Here is a 15,680-nt window from a genome sequence, read left to right as displayed (position 1 = left end):
CTACATTAGCTGAATCAAGACTTCGTGTTTTATATTCAATGTCAAGAAATTGTGGTTCGTTCTTCTTTTCAAGACTCTTAGATTTTCCATCAATTTTCTTATGCACAACAGTTCCTTCAATTTTTTGTTTCAATTCCTGACTCTTTGTCATTTTCTTGGGAGATTTTGCGTCATCTGCCTTTTCAAGACGACTTTGTTCATCAAAACTGCGTTCACGATCCTCAAAACTACGATTTGCTTTATCGATTTTTTCAATTGATTTGCTATCCTCGAAACTGCGACTTACTTTCGCTAATGCGCATTCCAACTTTCGAGGAGCTTTTGCTATGAATACTTGGTTTTCTGGTTTGTTTCGCAAATCGGTATCGATTATGATTTTATCGCCATCCTTTTTCACAGAAATTTTGTCTTCTACAATTGGGAAAGGTGGAAGTTGGTCTTTGACAGGACTCAACATATTAATTGTTTGTTTAATTGCTGTTTCGTACAATTTTTGCTGACGCTCTTTACGTCGTGCTTTCTCTTCTTCATCTTCTTCAGTTGATCTACGCTCGCGACTTGTAGATTTTCGTAATTCCATTCGTTCAAGAGATTTTGATTTTTCTTTGCCACGTTTGGGACTTAATAATTTTTCTTTTGGACTTGTTGGTTTAGAATCCGACGGTAGAGATTTTTGCGTCTTAATGAATTTTGAATTCTTTGCTGGTGAAGTTTTGTTCGAAGTAGATTTACGATCACACGACTTTGCTCGTCCTTTTGTACTTTCAACACTGCTAGCACGAGACATTGCAGGCGAAGTGCGCCGTGAACTGTTGCCTGAACTAAATGGCTCAAACTTGTATTTCGGAATATCAAGAATCAGTTGATCACCGCTCTTTAATTTTGTTTTAGACTTGCGCTTCTCTTTGATTTTAACTCCTTGCAAAGTGATTTTCTGAATGTATTTCAACTTGTCCAATAACTCAAGCTCTTCGTTTTCGATTGTGACGTTCTCGATATTTGTCATTGCACGAAGAGATGGAGAAGCGTTTCCTTCCGACGATGCAATTGCATCTACACATGAATGAATACTGTCGGCTTGATCTTCTTCTTGAATGGTTGTCTCGCGATAAATTGGTTTCTCTTCTAAAATATCGCCCTCTTCTTCAAAACCAACAGTGTCATCTTTAGACGAGAAAGCATCCATTGGTGGGAGTGTTCTTAACGAAATCACGGGCGTATCAAGACTTTTTGCTCTTCGTCCAGCTGTTGGAGATTCTTGTGTTGCTTTTTGCCGTTGTAACGAAGCAAAGGCAGACCCCTCGGATAAATTAAGTCTCGCATGAGCAAACAATATAGGTGCGTGATTTTTCGACCGTTTGACAATCGAAGAATCGATCATTTCTTCTATCATCTTGGCACGCACAGCTTTTGATTCGTTCTTAAAGATATCTGTTTCCTTTTTCTTCACAGGTTTCATAACATACGTTAAATCAGCATCAGATCCACGACTCTTTTCGAAGCAAGTCTCATAAGTTTCATCATCATCCGTTCTAAAGAACTCGTTTCCTTCGATGATTGGCGATGGAATATTTTCTGTCATGTGGTAGGTATGCGTGGATTCTTCCGCCACTCGTTGCAAGTTATCTTCTTCAGAACTAGGAATCGAAATAGACCGTTCTGAAATACGTCTCAACTCGGTGCTATTGTGATGCGATTCCAGTTTAGGATGATAACGTGACTCAAAATCTGCAAGTCTTCTTGTGGTTGGAGGAGAGCCTTCAACTTCTGTGGAACTCATTGTTTGCATTGTATTTCGTGCCCATTGTGTCATTCGATTGTGCTCATGTCGTAAGATTGGCTCAATATCTTTACGAGATTGTGGCGGCGAGAACTCGAGTTTCTGCGGAACAGCTTCTGCTGCACCAAAAACATCATCAGAGTCGATACTTTCATCGTCTGAAGAGAATGACGTAATGCGAGTTTTGCCTTTACCTTTGATTTTAATAGTGGGACCTTTTCCTTGACCTTTTGGAATAACGCCTTTGGGTTTAACTACTTGTCTTTTCGAAATCTGGGGAATGTCTTTTTTCAGTAATTTTGGATCAATTTGGAACGGTAACTCAACTGGTTTTGGCTCAAGTTTCTGTCGTTGTATGCTATCTGTTTTGGAACTCGTGGCAGAATCACTTTCTATTTGGCTTAACTTGTTACTGAGAGCCTCCATTGTTATTGCATCCATTTTCTTAGTGATATCACGTTTAGGACTTGATGATAAAACGGGTAATGTAACTGTCTTATCGATTTCAAGAGTCACTGGATCGACTTTGGATAAATCTATATTTTGCGTGAACAAGAATCCAGGACCAGTGTCAGCTTCCAAGTCATATTCAGCTTCTGTCTTTTTCGGGGATTTTGGAGATTTTGGTGACTTCGGAGAACGTGGGCTTTTCGGTTTTGGAAAGCGATGGACATTATTTGTTGCACACGGAGATGGAGCAGTTCCGTTCATTATGTGTCGTTTGTGCAAAACATACGGAATGTCATCTTTCAAGTTTTTCAAATTCTTTTTGTCGTGATCTTTGAAGAAACTCTTTGGCATCTCAAAGCCACTTTGTGGCAGATCAAGTGTTGGAATTGGTGGTAAATCGAAGCAATGTGTTGGCATTTCAAAGATACTTCCATGCGTGCGACAAACAGGCGGTGCACTTGGAATTTGTCGGTAAAGATACTCTTCTTCGCTTGAGTCAGCTGGCGTTAAGTCAATGGATTTTTGATGCATAAGCGTGTGCCGGCGAGAATTCGCACTCAAACGAGGACGATTTGCAAGAGAATTTGGATCACTTTTGGTGCGTTCAACTGTGACATGATTGTACGTCAACGGACCACCAATTTGCGATCCTGCCTCAATTACAAGTTTTGGATTGTATTCCTCAAAGTGAGTTTTTGCCATCAATTCCTCTTTTTTTGATTTTCGTACGAGCGTATGCGGTGATTCGATTATTTGCTTATCAAATTCAGACAACAATTCAGGCGTTAAAGGATATTCGGGACTCTTCTTTTCAGGAATTGTTTGTCCACCAGGGGACTCCATACTTCCGGTAAGTGACTCAATTTTGTCTTTATCAAAACTGAAAATATTTTCAGAATCTGATCGCTTGCGGAAGATGCGAGCACGCTCCATTGCAGAAACACTCACTTCTGTTGTCATTCCTTCAATTTCTTCGGGCCAAATGTGCGTCGTTTTTGGACCTTGCACATCAATCGGTCGGGGTTTGATTGGAGGTGCAGAGTCTGGAGATCGGAACGAAAAACTACGAAAATTCCTTTCAACCTCGACATTTTGTAAACTTATCGAATGTACGTGTGAAGTCTTGTGTGGCTTATTATTGCTTGGAAAAGTCGAGGAATGTTTAGCGTCAGAGTCATAAAATCCCGTGTCCGAGTCTTTTGCTTCTTGAATCAAACTATCGTGTGATTTAAAACGCGGTTGAGCATATCGCGGTTCAAACTCGTGATCGTCTGCGTCAAAGGACTCCGTTTCAATTGGAGGAACGGGATCGAAAAAGTCACTTTTCGAGTCTTGACTTGAATTACGTGAACTTCCGTCGAGCTTATTCTTTAATCCTTTCAAGAGTTTGCCGGTCGTTGCCGGCATTTCGTAGTTTTTTGTCAGCATAGTTTCACCGAATGAGTCTTTGGATCCAGGAGATGTTTCACGTGAATTATAAGCAGAACCCGACTTAGACTTTAGAGTTTCTCGTGATTCGCGAGACTTTTTGCTGTCCGTATGATAGACACTATCCTTGGATTTTTTGCTTGAATCACTACTCTTCGAGTGTTTCAAGTCGCTGAATTCACTGCCTTGACTGGAGGCACGTGAACCCATTTGCTCCTTGATTTTCTTGTAAAAATTACCATCAGATTTTATGCAAAGCTTCTCTTTTGGCAAGAAACAAGGATCTTCAAGCAAAAATATCTCGTCATCCATAATGTCGGCTTCGGACTTTGACTGACGCTTATATTCTGGATCACTCTCATCGTCTGTCGGAATGTAGTTACCCGAATCAAGAGAACATGATCTCGTATGCAAATTCGGGTGATTTGCTTTGATACGGGCATACAAATCATCATCCGATTTTTCAAGTAACTCATAACTGTCATGTGAAATATCGTCCTGCGATCCAGTAAAGTCGTAATTCTGTCCCGGTTGTCGCGTGTGTTTAATTGTTCGGTATGTCGTTCCCGGATAACTTGACGAATAAATTTTCGCATCTTCCAAAAAGAATTCTTGACTAACATCAATGGAATTGTTTCGCGTAACGTACATCGATCGTGGTGTGTCATTAAAACGCGTAACTGGCGAATCAATTCTTTCAGAAGTCAAGAATTCACGTTCAAGAAGTGAGAAATCCATTCGTGGGTCATACAAATTCTTGCAAGAAGTACTGCGCTCCCAACTTTCTTTGCGATATTCAGAAGTCTTGTAAGGAGAAACAGTGGAGTAAATGTTAGCGTTTGAAAGTTCGTATTCAAGACGTTCCGAGGACTTTTTGTGATATGGGGAAGTAGATGAGATATCGATGGGTTTCAGAGTGGGTTGTCCAAGAGCGGCGGTTGTTTTAATATTGCTCAAAGAATGATGCGTTGTGTAATGACTGTCGTACGAGTCGAGAGACTCAACGCCCGACATTTCCGAGTTGCGCGGAAGCGAATGCGTACTACGGTGAGACCGATTGCCATTTGTGTTGGAATAAATGACATAATTCTCGGAAATGCGATTCGCATGGGATTTTTGGCTGTAATAGTCAGACGTTTCAGAAAAGTTGTTCTGACGATCATTAGCGAGACTTTGTGTCGCGTAATTATTGTACAAACCGTATGCATCGTTAATAAAATCGTTGCTGCCGTATTTGATGTTGGCGTAACTGACACGCTCAACAACTTTTTGCGGCGTATTTTTGTTACTTGTTTTAGTCTTACGATTAATTGTCGCGTAAATGTCATTATTGATACTTATATTAGTGTCTGTCTGAATTATTGGTTCGTTATCGTTTTGCGTGCTTGTGCTAGATTTGCGGTATAAATCATTAATGTCGGTATAGATAATTGCGTCGCCCTGCTCATCCGATAGATCTGTCTCCGTGCTGACAGACTTACACATCGAATAAGCATTCGTGCTGCTATAAGGGGCTATTGTATGACCCTGATGATCTCTCTGTGCCGGCTGGGACTGGGAATGGACCGACTGGGTGTCCAAAGCACTCTCCATGGAGGATATTGTCTCCGCCATAGAACTGCTGTGATCCGCCGGTAGGTGTGAATCCGCCGTAACTTGGGAGTACTTGTTGGGACGAATGCATTTGGGAGACAAATTGGCATAGCTGTGGTGGTTGGTCCGGCCTTTTGTGTACATCGCGCGTGGGTGCAAAAGTGAAAAAAGTTGCAATATTGTGCATTTTTCTTTACAAAAGTGTTCTTTCATGTGTGTACATTAAAAACTCAAACAAATCAAGTAAAATTTTCCATCCAAATCATAAAAGTCGTCGTTGTCGTGTAACTTAAAATTAACATCTTAACTTAAAACTTGTGAGTTCTTTTCATGTCGCTTCTTAAAAATAATAACCATAATCAAAAGTGATCTAGTTGTTGTGTGTGATCGTGATAATGCAAAAGGTAAACAACAAAAATTGACACTTACCGATATTGTGAACGTCTGGATGCACACGAGCCGGATCTACTTCGTGCGCATTGTTGCTGGTGCGGTGTTGATGGTTGACTCCCGTTACTGCCGGAGATGTAGTCAAATCCCGGGGGGCCGCTCGAGGTTGAGATTCCGCCGCAAATGTCTTCATCTGATAGGTCTCCACCTGGGCTGATGTAACCTGAGAGCGAGTGTGGCCTGTAGGATTGGTGCGTTGGCGATCCATCGTATCCGCTTCCGTTCTCCTCATCTGAGAAGGGGTCTTCGAGTCGACTCTCTGATCGCGACGGTCCCAATCCACTATTGAACAAAAGGAAATTATGTAACGAAAACAACGAATAAAGCACGGGGTTTGTTTTTTGGGGGAAAAAGGTACATGCAAAAAATTTTTGAGGTGATTGATTGTGTAAACACGGAAAATATAGAGCTACTATAACACAATCAACTACTTCTTAGTGTCTCAAATTACTCAAAAATATTTAGAATTTTACACTGAACTTAAAAATAATAAAAAATCATAAAAAGAATAAAATAAATAAAAAAATTAATAATACAAACCAGCATCAATTGGAAGTAGAGGATGAGCTGAGATGCTTGTATTCACATTACATGAATTTTGTGATTGACTTCGGTTACTTGAATGCAGAGGACCCTGACGGAAAGACTGAGACCTGTTACAAAAATAGAAAAGACAAGAGGATTTTTTTCCATTTTCTATTTTTTTTTGTTTAATTTTTTTTTCTATGCTTTGTCAGGCTTTAACAAGTCGAAGGAACGAGAAAGTTAGTGAGCAACAACATTCAACAAGACTTGTATCATTTTATTGTTATTTATGTACAAAATTGGCAAGAAATTGAATGTTTGTTTTCTAAAATAGTTAATTCATCAATCAATCATTAAAAATGCAAGACATATCACAAAACTATAAATTATAAAAGTTTCCACATTTAGTTGTGTTTAAATTTAAATGTATTTATTATTAATTCAAAATAACAAATTACGTTAGTAATGAAAAAAGTGCAAATGTGCAAAAATAACAAATCAAAGTAAAAATACTTCCAAACACATGAAGAGAAGAAGAAGAAGTGATGAACGGGAGTGCATGACCCTCAAGAGACCACAATCGATCTTGAAAGCCATGCACACATGAGAGAACAAAAAAGAGAGATGTGAAGTGAAGCGTGCACGACGGCATGGCATTCTGTGTGCTAAGACTATAACAAGGACAACTTATCACTTGCAATACACACACACAGAGAATAAATATAGAATAAAAATATATAGATGAATAATTTTGAATACATAATGAATGAATAAATTGCGAGCGAGCGAGAGTACTAAATCTTTTTTTTTCTTCATAATGAGCGTGAAGTGGAGATGATGATAAGAGACGAAAAATCTATCCTTGATGATGCGATTGATTTTATTTTGAAAAAAATGAGGAAAAATTATTTAAATTGAAAGCTGCAAGTCCTAGTTGTTAGAAAACAGAGCACGAACGAACGACCAAACATGATCTCTAACAGATCATTTTTTACTAACATTCATTTATTTATAATTTATTGATTTTTTTTGTATCCTCTTCTCTTTTCATTTGCAAAATATCTCAGTTTCGTCGTAATTGCATTTTTTAAATTTTCCTTTTTGATTTTGAAAAAAAAAATATAATTGACGAAAAAGATTGAATAAAAATATAGGAAAAAATCATAGAAAAGCAGTTGAATTAAATATACAGGAATAATTAATGATTTAAAGCCAATTGATATGATTTTCACTGTTCTTCCAATTAATTGCATGTTTAAACTTAAATTCAAAAAAAATTATTATTAAAAAATATTTTTTTTAAGTGAAACAAAAACTAACATCGAAAAAAAAGTTTCAGACAAAAAAAATTAACAAACTTCTATTTTTTTAAAGTTTTCAACATCAATAAAAAGTTGGCAAAGCGAAAATAGTAATAAAGCACATTGACTTTTGAAACAAAATTTTTATTTTTATCAAAAAATTAAATGATGAAGTGAAATTATGATTTCATGATGATATTTACTAAAATAACATGGAAAATGATACGACAGACAAGTGACATTTTAAAAGTAATTTAAGCTGGAGCACGTCCCGAAAAAAAATTTATGAGGCAATTCAATTAAGGAAACTTATGGCATTTAATGAACGTCGTCGTCTTCTCGAAATTGCCGCGAACGAAGGACATAAAAAATATGTCCTGATGGTAAATTAATTAATGGGATATCGAAAATGTTTATTGAATAAGGAAAATAAATAAAAAAAATGATAAAGAATACAAAGAAATAAATGACGTATGATAAAATATAACGATGATGAAAGAACAATTGATACAAAAAGCGGATTTAACAGTCATTTGTCTATACAATGTAGGTTATTTTTTGCTTGGAAAAAATGACATTCTCTCTAATTTGTTTAATTTTAGGCTGACACAAGAAATTTTGGTGTTTCATAACATAATTTGTCTTTAATTCAGAGATGAAAAGTTAAGAAAAGTGCGAAAAGTTCATAAATTTTAATCTGTAGAGTATTTACTTTTCAGAAAATTATTGTGTTGACATAACAACTGGAGCTTAACTTTTAAAAAGGTCTTAAAAAGGGTACGAATGACTTTTTTCGCAGTCAAAAATGTTTTTTAAGCGGTTCTAAGGTGACATTTTTAAACAATATTTTTTTTTATTTTTTTTTTTGTTATTTATTTTTATATTATTCCAATAATTTCAAGTTTCTTTTAATTTTTTTTTATTTAAAATTAATTTTATTCAAGATTAAATTTAAAAATTATTTGAAAAATTAAAATGAATTATTTGATCAATTTTCCCATTTTGGAATGATTTTCTGAATATTTATTTATTTTTTTAATTTAAATTTTTAATAAAATTTTTTAAATTTTTTAATTTAATTTTAAAAAAAATTTTAATTAGAAAAAATGTACTTGTACCTTTTTGAAGAAAATTTTATTTTTTTTATTAGATCATGTAAAAAAGAAAAATCTAGAATTTTTTTAAATAAAATTAGTTCAGTTATAATTTTCGTAAAACACTTGTATCAGCCTTAATTTTATTTTCCTCTATTTTATTATTTATTTATTGCTATAGACACACACAAAAGGAAGGAAAAATTAAAAGAGAACACTTTTCTATACTAATTGGATTAAACGAGTTTTAACAAAGAGGAAGAGAGACTAAGAGCGAGCGAGTAAAAAAGGAAAACTATCACAAATAACACACAAATTGTGACTCTTGAGTTGCATTTTTATCATAAATCAGCGAGATAGAAAGAGGGGAAAAAGTCCTTCTTTTCACATTTTTTTTTAATTAATTCAATTCAATTAAAAAAAAAATCATAAAACTAAAAAGACACCGAAAACATTTAATGGAAGTCTTACCTTTGAAATGTTTGTCGTTTCACGTAATTGTCTCGCACAAATTCAATTATTTGCTTTTGTGTCTTGCCGCTGTACCTGTGAAACGATAAACGCGGGGTGTGAGTGACTTTTAAAGACAAAATATGAGGGAAAATTACCTAAAGGAGCTGCCACGTGACAAAACGCGTGTTTTTCTCCTTGGCAAGCTCTGCACTTGACTACATCGGAAAAATCCATGATTCTCCACGCATTTTTTCCAGAAATTTTTGCACTCGTTACGTCCCTCGAAGAAAAATTCGACGGTGTCTTTGTAATAGCCCTGCAAAAAATTTTTTTTTTATGTGAAGTCGTAAATTTTCGTTGCAGATAAAAAAAAACTCACAAATCCCTCTGGATGTAATTTGATGAGAAACTTTTTCCGCTTGAACGACAACTTGCGGATTTTGGCCCACGAAAAGGTGTTGATGCGTGTGATTCCTTGGAAAACGGCGATGCCCATGTGTGCCACGGACAAATTTAATGGAACTCCCTCGTGATCTTTGGCTGGATGCATTTTGATTCCGTACAACTCGCAACGTCGTGCTGTTTCGAGCAAATTAAGATCAGCTTCCGCAGGTGATTGGCCACTATTTCAAAGGAAAAAAGTGTCAAAAATTACTTGAAACGTGAGAAAATCGTCAATCTTACATGTGTTTCTTGTGACACTCCATAATTTTCTTTTGCATTGCCGCATCCTGGTTCGGCATAAATCGATGTGATGATAAATATGTGTGGTCGGGATAATCTTCTGGTGCATAATCGCCACATGATGCTGTACGAAATAAATTATAAATGTGCAACCCCAACATCGGACTAATTAAAATTAATTAAATTTTACCTTGTACCACGTAGCTGGCCATTAGTGCGGCTGTGTTGTCGTTGCACTGTAAACTACCAGTCGCCAGATCACGTTTAATTTGCAAGCAAAACAGGTATCGCGTGTACTCCTCCTCGAGTTGGCCCGGATCGGGCGTGTAAAATTTGACACAAAAACGCACCATGGGATCGATGAGCGTTAAGCCGACCTGTCGATTGATGGGTTTTTCCAGGTCAAGCCAGTATTTGGTACCTGTGGGCCCATCTTGGTACTCCAAACCGAAATAATCGGCCTCCAAAAGGTTTAATTGACGACACACTTGTTCGAAAAGGACTTTGCCCAATGCTTTTGCCTGAAAAAAAAAAACGAAAAAAAAAAATAATTAAATTAATGGAAAAATTACAAATTTATCTCAAAAAATATCTCCCTCGTGAACGACCCTTGCATCGAGAGTGTTTATCGCCCGTAAATTTATAAAATAATAATGCGAAACAACTGACCGGACAGCATCGTGACAATTCCAAACACACACACACACACCGCAAAAAGGGTTGAAAGACCTTTATTCCATTCAATTATTTTATTATATCATACTAGAATATTTGCATTGTATGTGGCTTGGATTATGCAACTCTCCAAATGTGCCAAAAAATACTAAATAAAGGAATTGGGTTGCAATAGCGAGTAAAAAGTAGGATATGATACTGCAATAAAATATAGAAAAAAATTATTTTTTATTTCTTGTTCCAGTTTTAAAAATGTTTGTTGCGTGAATAAAATATATGGTGAGCACTTTTTGGGATCATGAACTGCAAATGGAAAAAGAATTGGACTCATATTTGCGAGTTTCGCTACATTAAGCTGCCATTAAAGAACTTTTTTTTTATAAAATAAATATAATTGTTGCCAAAAAAATTGATGCTGTGGTTTATTTTTTTATGTCAACTGAGAATATTTGTGATAAAAATGTGGGATTGGATGGTTTTTGGTGTCAGTCAGTGACCATTTTTGAAATTATTTGGCATAAAAAGTGAAATATTTACTAATGAGTGCTTTGAAAAAAATTAAGAGTTTAGAAAAGAAATCTGAAAAAAAATAATAAAAACATTTTGAAGCATTTTTGTACCATGATTAGTTATTTTTGGCTTAAAATTTAAAAACTTTATTAAATCATGAGTTATTCAATTTTTTTATTTTACATTTTTTTTAATTTTCTATCGATTTTTGATTAATTTTATTTGGACAATTTTTATTATTAATTACAATAATTTTACAATTTTTATTTTTTACATTTTTAAAATTTAATTTAATTTTTTTTATTTCGTTTTAGGACAGTAAATGGTAAATATATTTATTTTTTACATTTTTAAAATTTAATTTAATTTTTTTTTAAATTGTCCAAGTAAATGAAAAATATAAAATAAAAAAAATTATTAAAATTATTTAAAGTAGTCAAAAGTTTTAAATTAACTAAAAATAACAAAAAAAAAAAAATGTATTAAAAGTCAACTAAATTTTATTTATTATTTTTTTAGAGCGCCCAAAAATAAATAATTAGTTTTAATTAATTTAAATTAAATTATTTTAATTATTAAATAATGATAAATAAAATTTAAATAATTAAATTATAATTAATCATTAATAAAAAAAAATAATTAATTAATTTGATTTAAATTATTTTAATTATAATAATTATAATTAATCATTAATAAAATAATTAATTTAAATTAATTCAATTAAATAAAAAATTAACTAAATTAATTTATTTTTTTATTTAATTTTATTGATTTAAATTAATTTAAATTTATTTATAAATTTTATTTATTAAATTTAAATTAATGATTGAATTTTTATTTCATTTTTTAAACAAAAAATTATTTCTTTTAAAAAAAATGATCAAAATACGCTTTGATAACCCAAAATTCTTCAACAAAAATAATTTTAAGAACTTTATCAGCGCATCGAATAAAAAAATCTTCGGACTTGTCAAGACAATCAAGCTCAATTTTGACCTAAAACCCCAAAATAAATGAGTTTTGTTTCGTTTTTGCTGTTTTTATCGGTCTCGTGTATCTTTTTGTGTCACCCGACAACGATGACGACAACAACGGTCTCAGATGTTTATTTATTTATTAATGTCTTTTCTCTCCGATTCTCTTTCTTGTTTTGATTTTGTATCTTGCAAGAGCCACGCGTGTCCCACACTTCATTCCGTTGTGGGAGTAAAAAAGGAAAAAAAATCGAAATTCAACGTTTTCTTGAATGAATTCCCATTGGAAAGCTTTGTCTTGGTTGTAGCCTTGTTTTGTTTGCGAACGCAAGTTTTTCTTAGTTAAATATTAGAAAAAACCACCCTCAAGTTGTAACTCTTGTAAAATGTACGAGACTTATAACTTGTTTAAAAAAGCAGCATGATCCCCTTCTTATTTATGAGATTAGAGAGGATTTAAGGATGTTTGTGTGTTTTATGGCTTATTTAACATTATTCCACATATTTATTACCGATATGTATGTGAGAAAGTTTTATCGATTGCCTTTCTGCACTTTCATGCAATAAAAAGTGGATGACAAACTTTTTGCTCGAAATGTCACACAAACGCAACAAACCGCAAAGCAAAACTTTTGCTCGTGTCAAAAAAAAGTAGCAACTGCATGAATTTTCAATTAGGTCACACACTCTCTCGAAAAAAAAGCAACGTGCGCGATATTTTATTGCACTTTTGAGAAAAAAAAAATAAATGTTACTATTGTGCTATCAAATATTTTTTTCTCTGCATTGTTTATCGCTTTTTGGAATGCCAGACGATGATGTTCTGCATATTTGATCGGAATTCACACCAATTTTTTTGCTGTTCTGCTCGTTGAAACGAAATAGGTTTATTGATTTTTGTGCCGATATGCAAGCGAATGTGCAGCAAAAAGGCAATAATTTGAGGAATTTGAGTGGAAACAGACGTCGACGGTGCAAATTAGATCGAATCCAGAAGCATTTTAAAGGTCAAGTGACATGAAACATGAAAAACTTGTGGAATGGTAATAAATTTTACATAAAAATCAAAATCTTAAAATGTTAGGGTTGAAAAAAAATTTACTTTTACTAAATATTTTTGACTTAATGCAACTTATTTAAAAATTTAAAAGAAAAAAAGGAAAAAGAGGTTGACTTAATTTTAAGTAAAATCCATTAAATTTATTTTGAGAACTTTTGACTAAAGCTCAGTCAGTTAATTTTAAAATTAAAAATTAAATTAAAAAAAAAATTTTTTTGGAAATTTTTTTTATTTTTTGAAAAATTAATTTAAAATATTTAGTTAAATAATTGTTTTTTTTAATATTAAAATACAAGTGTTTTATAATTCAACTGCTTTTGAATTATTCTAAAGCAAAATTTTAAAATCTTGAGTAATTAAACTTAAAAACTTGACTTAAAACTTAAGTTTAAATCAAAAGTAAATTTTTTATTCTTTACAATTTTGAGAAAAACTCTAAAATTTTTTATCCTAAAAATAAAAAAATAATTTTTTAAAATTAATTTCTTAAAAAAAACTAAAATAAAATTAATTAAAATTTTAATTTTAAATAAAAAATTAGTCTAAGCAAATCAGAAAAAAAAATTAAATAATAAATTTAGGCAAAAAATTCGTTTTTTACCGCATTTCGAAGAAAAAATGCCCCATTTTAAACTCGAAACTTGTCACACAAACGCAACAAACAACGTGTGTGTGTCAAAAAAAACCTGTTAAAAAATCAAAATTTTTTTTTTTGTAATTCTTAGTTTTTTAAGGACCCTGAAGGTTTCAAAAATTTTGTGAGGTGTAAATGGAATTGTGAAATTTCAAAAAGTGTTGAAAATTGAAATTTTCATGAAAATGTGAAATAAAAAATTTCGAAAAAAATTAGGGGTTCAAAAATTGAAATAAATTTGAGGAGTTTTTTTTTGTGAAATTTTAAAGGGGTTTGAAACTATGAAATTTTAAATTTCGAAAATTCAATGTAGGAGTATTTTAAAAAATAAAAAATAATATGCAAAAAATGCGGTTTAGTATGTCGTTCTTTAGACAAACTTTTTGAAAAAAATTTTTTTTAATTTATTGAAAATTTTATTTAATGAAAAAAAAAAAGAATTTTATTGAAAAATATTAATTTCATTGAAAAAAAAAAATTTTTTGACTTAATAAAATTAAGACTTTGAATAAATTACTAATAATTTTTTTTTACAGAAAAGTTTTTTCAACCCTGTCTGGAACTTCATCACCGTCGAAGACGAAGACGCCGGCATCAAACGAAAGACGTGCAAATGAACGAGGCACGTTCAAAATAGGTACCACACATAAATTAAAACCGGTAAGAAAATTGACATGACACAATACACACAATTTTTACGATGAAGCCACTTTTGAACAACGAACAACGATGAAATTAATGCATTGCTCTTTGCGTTGCGTGGGTAGACAAGTTTTACTGTTTTCTACTTTATTTTATTCCATTTTAATCTGCTCGACACACATAATCTCACTTTTGAGAACGGAGGACGAGGAGCAAAATTTTTCTTTACGTAAATTTTTAGAGCTAGACCAGAACGTGACTAGATGCGACAAACAAACAAAAGGCACTTATAACGATTAGAAAACGTGATTAATATTTAATGTTCGATAAAGTGTCGTCGTCTCTTGTTTTATACAATTTTTTTTTTAAATAATAAATTACTCAAGTACTCTTTTTTCTTCTTATTTTTTTTCAGAAAAAACACACACGTTTTAAGTGCTTGCAAGTTGCAGTGGGCGAATTGTCGCCTCTTCTTGTTTGCTCGGATGTTCAAGCCGGTCTTTGATCGCTTGCCAAACAAACAGTGTTCCTGTCTTTGTCAATTTCACTCGTGACACTACAAAATTGTCACAATTTAATTAATCTGCAAAGCACTACACTCTCGAATAAATCAATTAAAGCAGCTGTCAGTTTCAATGAGAGATTATGCCTGTGCCACCGAAAGCCAATTCAAGATCACTTTTCATTAAAAATGAATTCAAAAGTCATCCATTACCCGTTTTATGGATTCTCGTAGACGACACCAGACGCGACTATCATAATATTTGGATAGCTTAAGAGATGGCTTTTGGTAGCGATGCGAGAGAGAGAAAAAACAATAAATGTCAAAAAAAGCAAACGAAACTTAATGCGGGAGCACCTTTAACCAACCAACGAATATTCGGATGTATTTTTTATGATGACGGGGAATAATATTGAACATAAAAGTGATGCCAACTGTCACGGAGCATTAAGTCATCCGCGATGTGTTTTGTGAATATGTAATAAAAGAACATATTGACAGCATGTGAACGTAAAAAATATCTAAAAATATGTTGCTTTTTTGCTTAATGGAATTATTCTTTGGCATTTTTTTTTGAAACATATCTGAAGAAATTAATGGATTTTAGTGCAATAAAAGGGTCAAATATTAAATCAATCAATATTTGAATAATTTTTAAAAAATTTTTTTAGCGAACCATGGTGACAGTTTAGGCAATTTTAACTTGATTAGAACCAAAATTTATTAATTAATTTAAATTATTTATTTAATTATTAATTTAATTTATTTTTTTAATTTATTAAATTAATTTTTTAATAAAAACTTGATTTTTTCAAAAAATTATTTTTCAATTTTTACCCATTTTAGGTTTCATCATTTGAATCATTTGAATTCAAGAAATTCATTTGAATTCCGAAAAAAAAAAACATTTTTTCCATTTAAAAAA

At 32.7% G+C, this 15,680-nt stretch overlaps 1 protein-coding gene across 1 annotated transcript in view; it reads right to left on the bottom strand.

Annotated features, from left to right (window-relative positions):
* Positions 1-15,680, bottom strand: part of LOC134827461 (uncharacterized) — a 49,289-nt gene that overhangs the window by 5,177 nt on the left and 28,432 nt on the right. The window contains exons 3-10 of the mRNA XM_063840098.1: positions 9,949-10,279; positions 9,759-9,882; positions 9,454-9,697; positions 9,230-9,390; positions 9,093-9,167; positions 6,242-6,354; positions 5,681-5,983; positions 11-5,382 (exon numbers count right to left, since the gene is read on the bottom strand). Of these exons, the coding sequence (XP_063696168.1) occupies positions 11-5,382; positions 5,681-5,983; positions 6,242-6,354; positions 9,093-9,167; positions 9,230-9,390; positions 9,454-9,697; positions 9,759-9,882; positions 9,949-10,279 (6,723 nt within the window). The remainder of the gene's footprint in view (positions 1-10; positions 5,383-5,680; positions 5,984-6,241; positions 6,355-9,092; positions 9,168-9,229; positions 9,391-9,453; positions 9,698-9,758; positions 9,883-9,948; positions 10,280-15,680) is intronic.

The sequence above is a fragment of the Culicoides brevitarsis genome, chromosome 1 (genome assembly GCF_036172545.1).
Source record: "Culicoides brevitarsis isolate CSIRO-B50_1 chromosome 1, AGI_CSIRO_Cbre_v1, whole genome shotgun sequence".
NCBI classification, from domain to species: domain Eukaryota; kingdom Metazoa; phylum Arthropoda; class Insecta; order Diptera; family Ceratopogonidae; genus Culicoides; species Culicoides brevitarsis.
The sequence above is the reverse complement of the archived record's forward strand: the minus strand, read 5'-3'. Positions and strand labels throughout refer to the sequence as shown.